At 47.1% G+C, this 18,902-nt stretch overlaps 1 protein-coding gene across 2 annotated transcripts in view; it reads left to right on the plus strand.

Annotated features, from left to right (window-relative positions):
* SCD5 (stearoyl-CoA desaturase 5) overlaps window positions 1–14,891 on the plus strand; it is an 89,651-nt gene extending 74,760 nt beyond the window's left edge. For both annotated transcript variants that reach the window (XM_019553311.1, XM_019553312.1), the window contains exons 4-5: window positions 9,992–10,224; window positions 13,245–14,891. In XM_019553311.1, coding sequence (XP_019408856.1) covers window positions 9,992–10,224; window positions 13,245–13,435 — 424 coding nt within the window. In that variant the 3' untranslated portion in view covers window positions 13,436–14,891. The remainder of the gene's footprint in view (window positions 1–9,991; window positions 10,225–13,244) is intronic.
* The last annotated feature ends 4,011 nt before the right edge of the window (window positions 14,892–18,902 follow it).

Consider the following 18,902-nt stretch of genomic DNA (forward strand, 5'->3'; position numbering starts at 1 on the left):
TTGAGCCCCCTGTAGGAGGCTGGGGGAAAGGAGGCAACTCCACACCCCTCTCCTCCCCAGGGATCTATTTCTTTTGAGAGGAAAAAAACAAGAGAGAAGAGGTGCAAGACCAGAAGCACCCTACTAAGAGGTGCTGAAGTAGGCGCCAGCCAACACATGGACAGCTTGTCAGTCTCCATGATGGGAAGGCTACTTGGTGGGGGGGTGGGCAGCCTGACAAGTGCCAACAGAACCCACCCGGACATGGTTTCCCACTCAAGGCAAGCTGAGGTTGATCAAGCACAACCGAACCACCATTGCTGGCGCCTGTCCAGTTGGCAAGTGGATGGGGTGTAGGGGAGGCGGAGCCCCATGGAACATCACACCCGAACTGTGAGTACTGCCATCCCCAGGGGCCCCCCAGGAAGAAGATCTCCACTGAACCCTCCCTTTATATAATAACACCAAGTCGTGGCAGGCGAGTTGAGGGGCCTCACGCCGGACGGATAGTGCATCACTCAGGAAACCCCACTTAAGGCACGTTCCATCACGGTAGTGCATTGGCCGGGAAGTTTTCGGTGTTATCGGGAGAGAGATCCCAACCTGGGGGCAAGCAGAGATGTAGCCGCCAGCAATAGCCCATGTGGAGCTACTAACACAGGCTATTTAGGCTACAGGGCAAGTGCTGGAGGTGCAACAGTTACAAGGGGAACACCAGCAAGAATGGATGCTGCGTAATGCCACCCTGTTCAAGATGCCGTGTATGACATGGGAAGATGATTCTGAGGCGTATATAGAAGCATTTGAGAGGACCACTATCTAGACAGGGTTGGATTGCAGTTAGTGGGGCCACCAGCTAGGCACCTTAGTGATAGATCAGGTCCAAGCCACCTACCAGGCCCTGTCGAAGGAGGACGCCCGAGATTATGATGCTGCCACCGCAGTGATCCTCTACAGGCTAGAGATTTCCCTGGAAAGTTACAGACAGGCATTTTGAGCATGGAAGCCAAAACAAGCTAAGCGGCCCTGAGCCTTGTTGCAGTCTCTTAGGGATGTGCTTAATAAATGGCTACCAGCTGGCCAGTTCAACTGGGAGGGGGTGATGGACCAGTTCTTATTAGAACAATTTCTCTGGGACCTGGAAGAAGACACCCAGAGGTGGGTACAGAGACACCAACCTCAGACCAGTGAGGAAGCCCTCCGCCTGGCTGAGGCCTTCGCAAGCTCAGAAAATGAGAGAGGATGTGGGTGAGGCCCCTGGGCCCCGAAGGAGAGCCTGGCTAGTGAAGGGAAAAGGAGTACCGGTCCACCAAAAGGGGCATTGAGAAGTGTTGTGTGCTGTCGGTGTGGACGAACTGGGCACATCTCCCAGGAATGCAGTCTGGGCCTGAGCGAGCTGGGCCCCAGGCCAGCTGTATACACTCCATCCTGCGAGAGGGCCTTTGAGGGTGATGGAGTTCTGTGGCAAACTGCAGTTCAGATTGGCACCTGCCTTAGCCTGTGAAATGATCCTCGGAAGAGAATAGGAACCCTCCTACACAGTGCTCAAACAGGTATGAGCTACAGAGGAAGAAAGGAAGCGGTTCCAAAGGGGAGAAGGCTGGGCTGGCAAAAGCCCACCTCACCAGAGCAAAGCGGCATCGGGCAGTATCAACCTGGAGCAGGTGGTTACGCAGCACGGTTCCATCAGGCCCAACGAGAAGACCCAGAACTCTAGCGGCTATGGACTGAAGATCCCAGGGAAGGAACATCGCAAAGTCATTCCCACTTTGAGGTTATTGGGGGGTTATTATATTGGGTCCAAAGGGGCAAGGAGGGCACATCGAAAGGGAGACAGTTAGTGGTCCCATCTTTACTCCGCCGCTCCATTTGGAGATTGGCTCATGACTCCCCAATGGGAAGCCATTTAGGACACACCAAGACCTGGGCAAGGCTGGTCCAAGAATTCTTTTGGCCATTTCTACAAGAAGACATGGAAAGATGGGGGGTTGCTTGCCCAGAATGCCAAAGGGCCCAGGAGTGGAGGCCACAGAGGGCACTGTTGTGCCTGATGCCGATAATAGAGACACCGTTTTCCAGAGTCATGCTAGACATAGTGGGTCCCCTCCCGAAGCTGCACAACAGTTATCAGTATATATTGGTTTTAGTGTATTACACCATCCATTTTCCAGAGGCAGTCCCACTCAGGTCCATTACAGCAATGCGGGTAGCGGAAGAATTACTTAAATGGATAGTGCCAGTTGGCATTCTACGCGAAATACTCACTGACCAGGGGATGAATTTCATGTCCGGCATGATGAAAGCTCTGTGTAAAACCCTTGGCATCACCCAGTTGAAGACATTGATTTACTGTCATCAGATGAACGGTCTAGTGGAAAGTTTAAATGGGATGATTGAGTGAGTGCTCAGGCGGTGCTCACAGGAAGACCCCCGGAGGTGGGATACCATCTTAATGCTGTTGCTGTTTGCCTTGATGGATGCCCTGCAAGAGTTGATGCAGTATTCCCCATTCCAGCTAGTATATGGCGACAACCCTACAGGGCTGTTACAGGTCATCAGGGAAGAATGGGAACGACCGGTAGGGTTAGGAACATCCATGGAAAGATACCTCCAAGAATTGCAGGACTGAATCAAGAAGGCACATCACAGGCCAAAATTTGAGGGCTGCCCAAGAGCAACAAGAGGCCCAATGTAATAGGAAGGCAAGAACCCAGACCTTCCAGTCAGGAGATATGGTTTTGGTTTCACTCCTGGCGTCCTCGAGCAAGCATCTCAAAATGTGGCAAGGTCTGTTTAGAGTAGTTCGTCAAGTGGGGCTGGTGGATTATGAATTGCTCAAGCCGGGCCACTGCCAGGAATGCCAAATTTATCATGTGAATCTTCTTAAGGAGTGGAAGACCCCACAGGGCTGGCTGGCACAAGAAGGGGAGGTGGGGGAAGAACTGGGACCGCCCTGTCCCACGTTAAGTGAATCCATGGGGAAGGAGTCAGTGCAAATGGGAGAAGAGTTGGATAGCCAGCAACAACAGGAGCTGTTGGATTTAATAGAGGCCTTCTGGGCCGCCACAGCCTCCCTTTCCTCGAGTAAGGGGAATTGAACATGAGATTAGAACTCCTTCTGGTACAGTGGTTAGGGAAAGGTGGAGGCTGATACCCCAGGAGATAGAAAAAATGCTAAGACAGGGAATTGTATGACCATCCCAGAGCCCTTGGCACCATTGTGCCAGTGGTCAAACCCGATGGGGCACTGTGCCTGCGTATAGACTTCAGGAAGCTAAATGCTTTGATGACCTTCGACGCCTTCCCCATGCCACACATTACCCACTTCATTGAGAGGATTACTGAAGCCCCGTACATATCTACCCTTGACCTTGCCAAAGGGTACTGGCAAATCCTGATGTGCCCTGCGGATATCACCAAGACTGCTTTCGGGACCTCTTGGGGTTTATTTGAGTTTATACGGATGCCCTTTGGGCTGAATGATGTGGCAGCCACCTTCCAGATGCTGATGGACACCCTGCTTGCACTTGTCCCAAGTGGCAGCATATATAGACAACATTGTTATCTTCACTCCCAGTTGGCACCAGCACCTTAAAGCCCTGAGGGCAGTCCTGAGAGAACTCCAAGCAGCGGGTTTGACTGCCAATCCCAAGAAATGCAAGTTAGCAGGATGAGAAACGGCATACCTAGGGTTTCAGGTAGGTAGACAGGGGAACAATACGCCTCCTGACAGAGAAGATCGAGGCCATATGATGATTCCAGGAGCCCCATACCCGTAAACAGCTACGCTTCTTCATGGGACTCATTAATTAATATTACCAGCAGTTCATACCACATTTTGCAAGCCTCTCCACTCCCCTCGTGGATGCACTGGGAGGGGGACCAGCAGCACTGCTGAAATCGATGCCAGAAATGAGAGAGAACTTCAAGGAACTAAAGGAGGCGATACGTCGTGATGTCATAGTGCACACCCCTGATTTTGATGCCTCTTTTATATTGCAGATGGATGCATCAGGCAGCACCCTAGGGTCAGTATTACTTCAAAGATGTGGGGGAGAGGAGTGCTCGATCGCCTTTGCCAGTTGTAAGCTCAGCCGCAATCGAGAGGGAGTGCCTGGCCATACACTGGGCAATAGACTATTTTAAGTATTACCTGATGGGATGAGAATTCATGGTGGTGACAGATCACGCCCCACTGCAATGGCTAACCCAGAAACAAAACTGGATTACTTGCTGGGCCTTGGCATTGCAGCCCTTTACGTTTACGATTGTGCAGTGCCCTGGCAAAGATAATTTCATAGTTGATTTTCTCTCCAGATGGGGTAGCCCAGACAAATCGGCAGAGGAAGCATGCCACACTCATGAAGAGGAGCATCAGGCTCAGTGAGAAGCCACGCAAGGGGTCCAGATGCCACAAGGCAACTTAAGGGGGGAGGTCTGTGGTGGCGAGACATCCCCATAAGCTCCTGAAAGGGAGAGGGCAGTCCCCATGGGCCCCAAATCCCAAAAACAGTCCCCCCGCAGGGGGAACTTACCTCCTGGAGCACAGCCAAAGCTGGAACAGGAACTGCGGCTGTGGCTGCATGAGCTGGCATTATGCCGGCTGTTTAATCAGCTGTTCCCCAAGTGGGGAACAGCTGATCCAATCATGGCGGCCATTCCGGCCTCTGCAGGAAAATTTAAAACCCCACCGGAACCGGGGGGGCAGAGAAAGCGAGGGAGCACGCTGGCAGGGAGCACGACAGACATGCTGAGGCTCCTGCAGCAGGGAGGAGCAGCGCAGCCAGTTCGACGCCGGCAGGCAGAGCAGAGGAAGTGTTTGAGCCCCCTGTAGGAGGCTGGGGGAAAGGAGGCAACTCCATATCCCTCTCCTCCCCAGGGGTCTATTTCTTTTGAGAGAAAAAAAACAAGGGAGAAGAGGTGCAAGACCAGAAGCACCCTACTCAGTGGTGCTGAAGTAGGCGCCAGCCAGCACACGTACAGTTTGCCAGTCTCCATGAAGGGAAGGCTACTTATCAGGGGGGAGGGGGGCAGCCTGACAAGCGCCAGCAGAACCCACCTGGATGTGGGATCCCCCTCAAGGCAAGCCAAAATCAATCAAGCACAACCAAAACACCATTGCTGGCGCCTATCCGGTTGGCGAGTGGATGGGGTGTCTTTTTTCTGTCTTTTTCCAATGAGATATCTTAAGAATAGTCACAGTAGTACATCAGAGCACCTGGTATTACACAGCACTTCTGATACATAGAAGGTAATGGCATTTGGCAATATCCAACCCAGTGCCTTACAAAAGATCCCAAAGTGCCTTACAAAAGATTATTATCTGCATGTCACAGATGGACAAACTTGAAGCACATAAATGTAAAGTGTGTTGACAAAGGTCTTCCAGGAGGGCAGTGGAACAGCTGGGAATAAACCCTAGACCTCCTTAATGGCATTAAGCTACACTGGCATTCAAAGTCTCTCAGTTTCCTGGTAATAGTTAAGCACTATTTAAGGGCAAGGAAAGGGGCTTGTAATTAATTAAGAATCAATGTGTCTGGGACAGGGGAACCTAAAAAAACACTGCCGAACTTTAGGGGAAAAGAATGGAGACCATTAAGGCAGCAATTCCCAATCTGTGGAACGTTAGGAGTTTTATTCTATTTACTTTATGACAAAAAATTGCTGGTAGTTGTATCATTTTAATTTGGTGGTGCACAGTCTGTCAGAGTTTGGGAACCGACAATTAAGGTATGACCCATGTTAACAGAATGTGACTTTGTCACCCTCTAGTGGCTAGATCGTGAATAGACATTTATAAGGGCCTTGTTAAACAGTAATTTGGGGTGGCTCCTGGAGCTCTTAACCCCTGGATTCTCTGCACATTAACACCTTAAAGTGGTTTTAAGGCTTGTTACGCAGCTCAAAGTTACCCCAATCCAGGGCACAATTATCTCTGATGCGCACAACTCAGCTCCTGTTCCATCAAGGTATGGCCACTCCCCACAGATGTGCCACCCAAGTCGATGTCCTCCAGTATCCCAGGATCTCTCACACCCTCACCTGTAAAGCCTGTCCTTGTCTCACCAGCCCACTAGTGGCAACTCACAGCTAAAGCTTCTAGTCCTGCCCCGCTCACCAGGCCTCTAGTGGCAAGTCACTGCTGTGCAGGTGCAGGGCAGTCAGAGAAGGTTTCTATACTAAGGGTATGACTGGTTTAAACTCCAAGCTAGCACTGACACCGAACAACATTTGTGCAGCTCACAGTGTAAGGTGTAACAAAGCCCTAAGTCATTTCTCAGTGTGTGGGTATGGCTCTTCAGTTCAAAATATAGAGCAGGGGTGTCCGAAGTGTGGCTTATGTGTCATGTGTGGCTCCCAGGTTGTTTAAATATGGCTTTGCAAGAAAGTCACCTAGCAACAAACTACTGTTTGAGCTGATGCTCTGTGAGCAGAGCAGGTACCTTCAAAGGTTTGGTGTCTTGAGGCCCTAAGTTGTGCCAAGATCTTGATTTGTAGGTAGAAGGGTTCAGAAGTTTGCCCTTTCCTGTGCTATACAGGCTGATGCCTTAACCCCAGAGGTCCTGTGTTCAGTCCCTGTGAACAAGAACACCCAGGGTGGCCATGATTGAATACTAAATACTTGTGATTCTTACCTGAACTCTTGTAGTAGGCCTGCCAATCCCTGCAGCAGGGAGATCTGGCTGCTGCCACTGCCATGTACCCTCTGTTTGAAGGACTTCAATATATTTGCCAGGATCTTTGCTGACCTCTCTGTTGTGACAGGCCTGCTGTTCTGGAGCTGAGCCCTGGGACTCTCACTCAGTTCAAACCTGCATCAAAATCATTTGGAAGGGTTGGTACTCAAAGGCTTTGACAACCCAGCCATTGTGGGCTACTGCACAGCAGTGATGCTGTTTGAAGCAGTCTTAAACAATGGCACCAAACCTGCAGCCACAAGAGGGCTCTTGGCTCTCACCCTACGGGTGCATAGTGTGGAACAGAAGATGCTACCTACTGCCTGAAGGCTCTAGAGAGAGAGTAAATTTAAATGAAGGCAAGTCTTTTCAGAACTCCCTCCTCCAATACTTACATCAGTTCTTGATAAATTCCTTATTTTCCCCTGTCCTTCCAGGGAACAAACATTAGGGGCAGGTGAAGCAGAGGAGGGATTCTTGCAGCATATCCCTCCCTTTACTTTTGCAGGTGGCCACAGATTTGTTTGAAGCAGCCATATTGCCAGTACTTTGCTGAGAGATTTGTTTCCTGTGAAGAGATTCATTTAAAGCAGGACATTGGACATGAAGGAACCCAAGTGTGCCCATCACCTGGGTGTCTGGCCCTTTCTTCCTCAACTATTTCTCACTTCAGTTTGCTTTTTGGGATGGCCTAGCTTTGATGTTGTATTTTCTTTGACCTTTTCCATTCTTCCTCCTCTATTTCCTCTATTTCTTCTTTTTTCGCCTCCTTTTTATAGCCATGATGCACAGTCCTGGCCTGCTCCTTCACTATTGCCTGGGGAGAAAGATTTTTGTACATGGCAATGAGAACTTGACAATGTCCTTTTGTAAGACAAGAATTTTTCCTCAAACCAAAAAATGAATAAAAACTCCAGGGTTTAGCCCCATGTGAATTAAATAGGCAAACAGCCAGTAAAATAAAGGAATGTGCAGATTTGTTAACAAAAATAAGTAATGTGAACAAATTATTCATTATAATTGTTTAGAAAAACTCCTCTGAAAATGACTTGGGATGGGAACTTCATGTCAGATTTTCTTCTGAAGGATTTCTATATCAATCAGTCAGTCAATCAAGTGCCCTCTTTGTCTTGCAGGTTAGTGAAACATTGGGAAGTGCTCTCCACTTAGTCTTCAATATCTTTGAATCATCATTTTCTTGGCCAGCTCCACTCTCTTCCTTGGCACAACCTTCTTCTTTTCTAGGCTATCACCTTCTCTTCTTAAAATATGGATGCGGTACTTCATTATTTTCTTTTTCACCATTTGCATCAGTTCAAGCTTGGTTCCAATTTTATTGAGCATCCAATTGTTGGATCTTTGCTGGATTCAGAAAAGAAATATCCTTCTATAGCACATCATCCTGAATGCTTGTAATTTTGTCTCCAACTCCTTCATAAGCATCCAATTTTTACATCTGCATTTTGCTACTAGCCTAACCAATGCTTTTAGTAATTTTTTTAAAAATTTTGTTAGAACTCTGCCTACTTGTTCATATTGTGTTCAAATGCTTTACTGCTGAATGAGTTTTGCATTCTTTACTCATGCACTTATTGTCTTCCAATAGGATGGTACCCAAATATGTACTTTGAGACTTGTTCCAAAGGCTCATATCTATTTTAACTTTGAATCTTTCTCTAGTTGTAGTCATCACTTTGGTCTTTGGAATGTTAACTGTGCTGCTGTGTCTCTTTCCTGCCATGACCAATCTTTCCACTAGATCTTTCAGCTCTTCTAGGGTAGTGGCAATCAAAATAATACTGTCTACCTACCTCAGATTACTAAGCCTTTTACCTCCAATTTTCTGATCTCTTTTAGATCCTGCAAGTGCTTGGCACATGATCATTTCTGTGCAGATGTGAAAGAGTACAGGGACATGGGGAGAGATGCCTTGTCAAACTCCTTTTCATACTTGGAGCCATTCCAATGTCAGTCCAGTAAACCTGCCTGTAGCTTCCTGTTCCTTGGGTTTCCCTGGGGAAACCCGTCTCAAGCCTGCACAGCCATAGCTTTGTGTGTCCCACTGCACTGAAAGCTTAATGGAGGCTAACAAACTTGAGATGCAGAGCTTGTCCAAACTCTTGCTTTCTTCATCACATTTCTTAAATTTGTCACATGCTTTTTTTGTCTCTGCCCTGCCAAAATACTGCTTGCTGTGTTGTGATCTCTTCCAATTTACTCTGTATTCACTCCAGAACTACCCTTAGCAGTATTTGGCTTGTATGAGACACCAGTAAAATCATGCAGTTGTTTGAGCATTCCTTTGGATCCCTCTTTTTCAATATCAGTACATTAAATTGATTCATCTAGTCTCTTGGCTGTTTTCCAGTTCCTCACACTTTGCAGCAAGTATCGTGCAGCACATGAGCTGCTTTCTTAAGGTGTTTTATTAGAACTTTGCCTGATCTGAAGGGGCTTTCTGACTTGGTTGTCTCCATTGCCTGGGGTACTACATATTTAAGTTGGGGTAGTTCTTGTGCCTAATCTCCCCAAGTTACATTGGTGTTCTCAGCATCAGGTGATAATTCTTTGCAGTGATTCTGCCCTCTTTCTGCTACATGTTTAGAGTCAGAAAATAGAGTCCCTGATTTGGATCTAATGACTTACTGATGTTTACCTTTTCTTCTCTGTTTCCAGTGTGCAAAAACCTCAGGAGAGTTGCCTCTCTCTTCTGCTGAATGCTAGCCAAGAACCTTTATTTGTTTCTTCTGCACAGTGCATCTCTTTGTTTATGTCATGGATTTCTCTTTGGTTTGGACAGTATGCAGTTTATCGCATTTCTTCCTTTTCTCTCTAAGGTCCAGCACCTCATCCAATATCTATGTCTTTTGCCTATTCAGTGTTTCTTTAGCAGCTGCCTGTATTGTGATTTTAAGTTTTTCCCATGTGCCTTCTGGAGTTACCATGTATGTTAAACCTCTCAAAGCTTCCTATCTGTTGGCCCCCCATGTGAGATCCAGGGTCTATTTTACTAGATTTTTATAAATGCAGTGAATCATCATTTGGGGCTGGACCTGATGATCTGTAAGGTTCCTTCTAGCCCCTAATATCTATAAAACTATGACACAGCCCTTGCCCCAAAGAGCTGACAACACAGTTGGATCAGAAGGACAAATAAAGTATTATTGTCTCCATTTTACAGGCAGAGAACCAATACAAAGAGGTAACATGCCTTGCTCCAGGGACACAGGAAGGTTGTGGCAGACATGGGTTTCCTGAGTCCCACTCAAGTAACAGCAGAGCTAGGCCTTCTCTCATGGCAATGTTGTTCCTTTCTTTTTGTTTCCCCCTAGGTACTATAAGAGTTCAGTCGTCCTCATGTGTTTTGTGCTCCCCACCCTTGTGCCCTGGTACCTCTGGGGTGAGAGTCTGTGGAATTCCTACTTCCTTGCTTCCATCCTTCGCTACACCGTGTCTCTTAATGTCGCCTGGCTGGTCAACAGTGCAGCTCACATGTACGGCAACCGACCATACGACAAGTACATCAGCCCCAGGCAGAATGCCTTTGTCACCCTAGGAGCCATCGGTGAGTACCAGAAGAAATGGGTTGCTCTGCAGTGTTGCTAAGCCTCTGTGCTGGTCCTAGCTAGGAGCAGAATGTCCCTGAAAACAGAGCCCCTATAACCAGGCTTGCTACATCACAATCAAGATTTAAGGCAGGCTCTCTGCATTACCATTGCACAGCATGACTTGTCAGCTGGAGCTGGGGAACTCCTAGGATCTGTGTGTGTCTGACCTCATTTGATAAACAGTCTCCTGAATAAAGACTCTTCTCCGTATTTGCTGCACCTGAGCCCTGCATCTCTTCCATCCCAAAGAGCACTAAATGAAATCTGTTTAACTGGCCAGTCTTGCATACCTGTGGCACTCAAAGCGAGGAAGCAATTAGCACATTCTTGGAGGGAGAAGCCACTGCCAAGCTCATGAGCTGCAGTTATGCAGAGACAGAAGCGCTGGCCAAGATTTTCAAAAGTAGGTGCCTGAACCTAGTGGGAGACGTTTGAAGGCACAAAGGCTGAGTAAGCATCCAGCTTCCAAAAGAAGAAGGAATCCATGTGTTCCTTTGTGCATTTGAAAATTCCCTCCCCAACCCCATGTTCATATATTTTGGTACCTAAGTAGTTGGTCTGATTTTCAGAAGTACCCAGCAGCACTTCATTTCCAGTGGGGTATTTTCAGTCCCCACTGCTTTTGAAAATCAAGCCAGTTTATATAGGGTGGTAATTGCAAAACCTCTGGTTGTTGATCTAACATTGTTTCCATGTAAGCTGATTCAGAATCCCAGCTTTTGGTGCTAAGAATGGATGTAGGACCCTACCATGAGGGGGTTCCTTTAGGAAATCTCCACCTCTGCATTCATTATGCGCAACGGTAGGTGAATCAAACCTCCCCATCCCATTGCATCACGTACAGATAGTTGCTTTCCCCATCCCTATGTACCATGTGGGGGCAAGTGCTTTTCTTGCTCCACTGCACCATGTGCCTAGGGGCAGGCATTCTTCCCTCCATGTGGTGTGGCACCACATCCCAACTGCAGCCCCCTGTGGGCTCTGCCATGGCACCGTGCTGCACAGGTACTTCAGGCTACTGGCTTCCCTGGCAACATGGGCTGCGCTGTGCCACCCTGTCCCCTGGGGCTGGGTCAGGTAGCAGACACCAGGAAAAAGAAGGAGCACGTTATTGCTCCTGCTGCAGCTGGAGCAATAAGAACAGTGGCAGCTGGGTGGGAGCCCAGGGTGTTGCATGTTAACACCTCATGAGCTACTTGTGGCCCATGTGCTACCAGTTGGACAGTCCTGTTATAGCCAATAAAAATGGACATTTCCCACACCCTCAAGTCAAATTAGCATGAATTAAAGTTTTGCCCTGAACCATTATCCTCCTTCCATATTATTTTAATAGACATAGGGGGCTATTTTTGCAGCGAGTCATTGCCGTTGCCCAGTGTAAATACTGCCTGGATGTCAGGCATCCTTGAATGCTAGTGTCAGGGCCTGTGCACATTTCTTTGGATCTTATTCTGCTTCAGGCATATGTGGGTAGAGAAGGGACAGGGACGGACACCTTGCTGACAAAACATTTTGGGCCTAGTTGTGTTCCACATTTTAGGTGTCTAAACTTAGGTACCTAAATGCAATTCTATTTCACCCTGTTCAATTTCTGCAAATCCATCAGTGAATCTATTTGTAACAAGATTGAGTCACAAAAAAACAGGGCAGAGGAGGAGGAAGATGACCCACGCTCTTTTGCAATGGTAGTTTTTCAGGGACTCAGACAGGGTGGAATAGGATTGTATATGGTTACCTAAGTCCACTCTTGTACCTAACAGATTGAATAGGACCCATCTCATCCTGTCTCGGTAGCTTAGCTGAACAGTGTCCCTGATTCTCATCTGTTTTACACCAGGATGTAAACTGGAAATGAGCTCATTCCTCAGTGGGCATAAATCAGCTTAGTTCTATTGACTTCCTCTGAGCTATGACAGTTTTCATCACCTGAGCATGTCTTGCAAATAACTAGATTGGAATCAGCAAAGCTGCATGCATCAGCGAGAGAGGAATTTTGCCTATGACACATTCCATTATTCCAGAAGTTGACAGGGTTTTGCAAGTTGAGATCATAGTATACCCACGACCAAACCTTCCTTAGCCCTGCTCCAGTTGTGAACAGAAGAAAATTTTCTGCATACTATACAGCAGCCAAATTGTTCTAAACAGCCAGTCCCTCTGACTCGTTCAGCAGTGGGCCAATTCCTGTGGGTAAATAGGACCTAATAATTATTGCTGCTCTAATTCTCATCCCAGGGAGTTTGTGGGCATGTCTACCCCACCTCCACAGCTTGGTAGGGACTGCCAGAGTGACACATGGGATGCTTGTTCTTTCTGTGCAAACTCTGTGTAATGTGTTACCTCAGAGCAGTGCTGGTTATATGCCAATAAGCTCTCAGTCTCATGTGCGCTAGTATGCACAAAGGCATCCATTCCAAGTTGGCACGCTGGGCTTCATGGAGGTACTCTGTGGGGCAGTGTAAGCAGGGCTCCATGTTATATCTCTCTCCTGTTCAGCCTTTTCTTGTTCTCTATCATATACCTTAGTAACAGGGATTCTGTTTATCAACTGAGGTCAGAAATCTTCTGTTCCCCTCTGTTCTTCACTGAAGAAGCCAAAATACCAACCCTTTATTGATATGAACCATGTCTCCCATTGGTTCTGATGGACATGAATGTGCACCTAATTATACTAATCAGTCTAAATCAGATGTAAACACATTTAACAGTACCAGCACAGGGGTTTCTAACTGGTTTAATTAAGTCTATTTAAAAACAGTGCTTGTCTAGCTGATGCACTTTTTTCCTGTGAACTTGGCCCAGGATAGATCCCTGGTCCCTGGAGTAAGTAGGGCACCACCTTAGTGTAGGGTGCCTTTAGTGTTGTAGAAGGGGGTACCTCTTATTATTTTTTTCCCCCTTCCTATTTCCATCACAGCCTGAAAAGAGTCATGCTAGGCACCCTAGCCTGAAAACCTTTCTTTGATTGTTTTTCCAGGTGAAGGTTTCCACAACTACCACCACACCTTTCCATTTGATTATTCAGCCAGTGAGCTAGGCTTGAAATTCAACCCAACCACATGGTTCATTGACTTCATGTTTTGGTTGGGCTTGGTTACTGACCGAAAACGGGCTCCCAAGGAAATGATCCAAGCCCGCAAAGAGAGGACTGGAGATGGCAGTGCTTGAACAGTGTAACATATCTTCGGTAAATTGATGCTGTCGTATATGTATGTGTGCGCGCGCGCGCGTGTGTGATTCTCCCCCTCCCCCTCCCCAACCCCCCCCACTTTGGATAAAGTAGATTTTCCAGGTACAATGGGTGAAATTAATCCCTGGGGCAGCTTACTCCAGGTATGAATTTATCCCGTTTGTTTTCCTATTAGCTGTCTTATGTCCAAACCAAGACTATTAAGTGTAACAATATTAGATATTATTTAATACTAGAATTAATGTCATAGCCCTTTGATTTTAGTCATTGTAACTGACATCCAACTTACGCTGTAATATGCTTGTTCATGTTAAACCTGGCGGGATGGAGAAACTAATTATCCTTTCAAAGTGCAGTGCAGGTGAGCATTTGTTTTTACTAGGTGACCAAACATGCTTTGAGACATACATTAGTGGGAGGTGAGAGGCAGGGCCTGATCTGCTGTCACAAAAAGAAGCTGACAGAAAGGAATTTAAAAAAATGCGTGGAAAAAAAAATCACTTAAAAACAATTCTGACATTTGTTTGAAAATCTGCTTTCTTTGTTTTGTTTGCCCTGTTTGCAAGAGCAATGCTCCACTGTCTTTGCTGAAGATGAATATCACTTATTGCTGAGCTGGCTTTTGTGTTAAAAGCTAGATGCTACACAGGCCAAAACACAACCTGATGCTATGTTTAGATGATTCATTTGTTGTCACATATATGTTGTAATTTAGAAAGGTGTACAGTTCAAATATGTCTTAAGCCAAATAAAGCTTCAGTTTAAATGTTTGGAGATCTAATTTATATTCTGATCAGTCACAGTCACTGATGCATGCATACTTTAGCTCTTTCTGCACAATAAGTATCTTGATTTTTTTTCCACCGCTGACTCATGTCTTTAAAAACCAGCCTTTATCTAAATTTAAATTTCTACTAATGTTTCAGCTGCATGCGACTTCCATTGCTTTCAGAGCAAAGTATAAAAAAAGATAGTTATGTAGCTTCTGGATTTAACTTGTAAAAAGAGCATGTTGAATTAATGGGCCATATACCCCTTTTTGTTAGATGTTAGCCAGTGCAGGAGAGAGGCTTTATACTGTCAGCACTGGAGCACTTTTGAAGACAGAGGACTTGATTCTTGTTTATGCTTAGACCAGAGGTTTTCCCCACTCTGGCAGCATGAATTCACATGCTTGGTCCAAGAGGAGATGATCTTTAGGTTAAATGAGAATCAGGCCCAGATATTGTCAGGAGTGATGTAGAATTAAAAAAACCCCAAAAACCTCAGTTGTTTTGGATTTTTCTTTTGTTTGGTTTCTTGTTTTTAATTGATACCAATATAAAATAATTGTCTTTATTCTGTACTTCATCCAGCAGGTGTTTTAACAATGTTAATTTGCCATTAATGATGTGTAAACTCTTGAGTGATTTACAATAAACACTTATGAAGTAGTTTGTGCCCTCCCCTTATTTGAAATCCATCCATTAGAATGTGGCGTTTTATATACAAATGATCAAGAATAATATAACATATTTGCTCTGTCCCTTAGCCATTGCCTCCCATCTTTGTGAAGTTTCAGCTAGATTCATATATGACTCCACTGTGTACCACAATATCTACTTGTCACAAGATCAGTGCTATTTTTGAAGGGAAAGCTCTGCCTTGGGATGCCTCAGAAAGAGGCTTTATTTGGTCTCCTTCTTTTAAAAGGACCCCCTGAAGCCAGCTCTGGTGTCAAGCTAGTGTTGATTCTGTGCTACTGCTACCTTGAAACATATAAATGTATTTATACTCACATCATGCCTCTGAGGGAGTGAAGAATCATCATTAGAGCAGTGCGGTTATTTTTTGCAGTATGATGTCCAAACTGAGGAATTGGGAAAGAAAAGTTTCAACTTGGTAGATTCTTTCACTGAAATAGAAACCTCAGAAAAATTATTGTAATTAATTTATGTTGAAATTAAATGCAGTTAATTTGAGGGCTTGAAACATCAATTCTAAACAAAAATATTCAAATATTTGGACCACATTTCCCCTGCTCCCCTCTCCTGCCCCTTTCTTTTTTTTGTTAAAACAATCTGCCAAATGTGACCAAAATTCACAGATAGTTTTGGTCTCCTTACAACTGTATTTTTCAGCAAAGATGCAATTAATGTAAAAATTTTCTCCGGCCACTAATCCTTATCCCTATGTGACAATTGGGGAAATTCATGTGTAGATGTGTTAAGATCACAAGGGCAGGTATGGATTCAAAGTGCCTGAGTCTAGTCTGGTCTGTAAGGCACAAGATCATCTTCCTACACTTCTTCCTTCCTCATTTGCCTTGCATCAGGGCCCAAGAAGTCATGGCCAAACAAGAAAAGCAAAATGTTTTGCTTTCTTGAAATCCGCATTTAGTAAAGAAAAAATTCTCATCTCCTTAATCTCCTTTTCTCCAAGCTAAGCACACTGAAGCCTCTCAACTTTTCTTTACATTGCTTGCTGTCCAAACCCACCTCCTTCTTAAAATGTGGAGCCCAGAACTGTACATACTGTTATAAATGAGACCTAACCAGCACTGAGCAGAGTCGTACCATCACTTCCCTCTCCTATACAACATAATATAGTATAAAGCAGGGTAGATGTGCACTTTATAGACTAACCAATGTACGTTATGTATAGTTTTTGTGAGCTGAAGCTCATTTCATCCTCCCTTCAGCTCATGAAAGTGTGTGCTAAATAAATATGTCTACTTTGCTTCATTTATAAGGTGCACATCTACTCTGCCTTCTACTCGGTTTCAAACTAGCACAGCTAAACTTAGGACCTTGTTACACTGTCCATATTGAGCTGCTCAGTCCCCTCCCTTTCCCTCCTCTCCTATTCTGGGTTCCCCCCTGCCTCCTGGGTCTTCCCCTGCTCCCCCCTGCTCCTCGGGTTTCCCCCCACCCCCACCAGTCCTCACAATTCAGCTGTGCCCCCCAACTTGCTTGTGGCCACCTGCCCAGAGAGTGGCAGGGGCCATGGATGTGGCCATGGCGAAGCAGGCAGGCAGGTTCCTCTACCCTGCCTGCTCCCCCGGGACAGAACCAAGTAAGATGGGCCCTTGGGGGATGGGGTGGTGAGCGGGGATCTGGGATGCTGGGTGGAGTGTGGGACAGTGGGCCAATCCAGGCTATTGCGGGATGGGGGTGGGGTGGAGGCTCGACTGGGGAGTGAAGAGGTAGTGGTTTTGATTCAGACAAGCAGGGGAGGGAGGGGACGGGTAGGATGTCCACACTAAGATGTAGTCTAGAGCAGCTACACATTAATGTAACACAGATCAGATAAATCTAGGCTGGCGTGGCATAACTTTAAGCCACCTAAGTGGTGCTTCAAACTAGTTTCAGGTGTTAATATGTGAACAGTCCAGGGGTTAAGAGCTCCAGGAGCCACTAAAATTAATGTGTAACAAGGCCCTTAATCTCTGCACTTAATCCAGAATTGTCTAGAAATTCAAAGTCAGAAATTCAGCACCAATATGCCTGAGCACAAGTCAATGGTGTGATACAGTCACAGAAAAGTAAGTGTAATTTTGGGCTGCATGGACAAGTGTTGGTTTTGTGCTCCTACCATAGACAAGGGTGGAGGGTGAGCAGAAACAAGGTATTCTGTTCTCAGCTGTAACTTTGTCTCTGTGTGACCTAGATGAGTTTGCTAGAATTATGCCCATCCATGAATGCTCAAGAGCTGAAACTGCTGCCATTTGATGCCACCATAAATGCAATTTCTTGCTCTTGCCTCTAAAAGGAGCGTGGGGGATGAAATGGGTGTTCTTAGCATACAGTGCCAGCCATATCAGTCCAAGTGTGAGACAGTCCAGCTTGCTTATATTCCCATGACCAGAACATGTTTTTTTGGCTGAAGTAGAAAGCTCCCCCTTCTCTGAGATTCGCCAAATAACCCACTGTTCAAAATGGACATGATTAAAAAATTATCAGAGCATTGTAAGTGTGTGGGACTAGTGGAATGGTCTTAAGGAAGTCTGCTGCGTGTATCCTGGGTTGTGCGCACTGTCTACTAAAAATATCACCCATTAATTATAGCCAATGACCATGATTTTAGGAGCTTCCTAAAATTTTAGTTGTCTCCTTATATGGTCATTGCCACAAAGGAAAAGCTTTATGGGATGTGAATCCATGTGATGGCCATATATGGATAAATCCCATCTGATTGGTTTACACCAACCTGCAGCTCCTTGTGAGGGGCGCGGTTCGTCGACCGACCATCTCACAGGGGACCCCCGGTGGGAGGGGAATGTGTCGTCCTCACTGCATCCACGCCAGTCTCGCCTGCCACGACTTTGATGGTAACTTGGGGTTCACAATATTGTGGCACGTGCAGTTTGGAAACGGCACTCCGTCTCCGCTGAGTCCAGGGGTCCTGAGGGCTCCTCCTCCCCTACACCCTTGCCCGGTCCTCTGGGTAGCAGCTGCCTCTCGGCAGGTCACTTGTCAGGAAGCTGGTCCCAAAAAATGCTCAAAAAGTAAAACAAAGTACAGAGTCCAACACAAAGTTCCTTGCAGGGATTCAAGGGAGCCGGGGTTTGTTTGGCCCCTCGGCTATCCTCCCCGATATCCCTACCTGCAGCAGGGCTGACCCCCTTCCTGACTTCGGGCTGGGATCTTCCGCCCTCTCCCAGGGCCTCCTTCCGCCTCTTAGTCCTCCCAAATTTCACAGGCGCGGTGACTTCCCCACTTGTGGTTGCCCTTGTATTATAGTACTTACAGTACCCGGCTCCTGCCGGGTGCCATCGCTTCCCGCGGCGCTAAGCCGCTCGAGTCCCCGCCGCCGGTTGGCCAGGCCTCCTCGCCACGCCAGGGCTTACCCCTGCCCCAGTAGGTCCAGCCGCGCCTCCAAGCGGCCTGCACCCGCTCCAGGGTGTTTTCTCCGGCCCCGGCTCTCACGCGGCTCTTCTCCGGATCCGCCGCCTGCGTCTCCGGACCCGCTGCCTCTTCCGGACCCGCTGCCTCTTCCAGACCTGCCGGGCTCCCTTTATCTGTCCGGGTAGGCCTCGACCCGGGTGCTTCTGGGTTCCTAGAAGGGGGAAACCTGGGTGCTTGGCCTTCTGCCGGGACCCGGAAGTCGGGCCGGACCCCGGCGCCGCCGGCGTCACCCTCACCCAGCGCCTTCTTCACCCCCTTACATACCCCACCCCTTAAGACGCCGCTAGGCACTTCTTTACTCTGACCGTCACTTTCCCCGTCCTCCGCTTTCCGCAATGGGGGGACCCTGGGTGCTCGGCCTTCCGCCAGGACCCGGAAGTCGGGCCGGACCCCGGCGCCGCCGGCGTCACCCTCACCCAGCGCCTTCTTCACCCCCTTACATACCCCACCCCTTAAGATGCCACTAGGCACTTCTTTACTCTGACCATCACCTTCCCCGTCCTCCCCTTTCCGCAATGGGGGGGGTCTGCTTCTGTGGCTCAGGCTGCGGTCCCATTCC

The sequence above is a fragment of the Crocodylus porosus genome, unplaced genomic scaffold (genome assembly GCF_001723895.1).
Source record: "Crocodylus porosus isolate Cpor-Errol unplaced genomic scaffold, CroPor_comp1, whole genome shotgun sequence".
Classification (NCBI taxonomy): Eukaryota; Metazoa; Chordata; order Crocodylia; family Crocodylidae; genus Crocodylus; species Crocodylus porosus.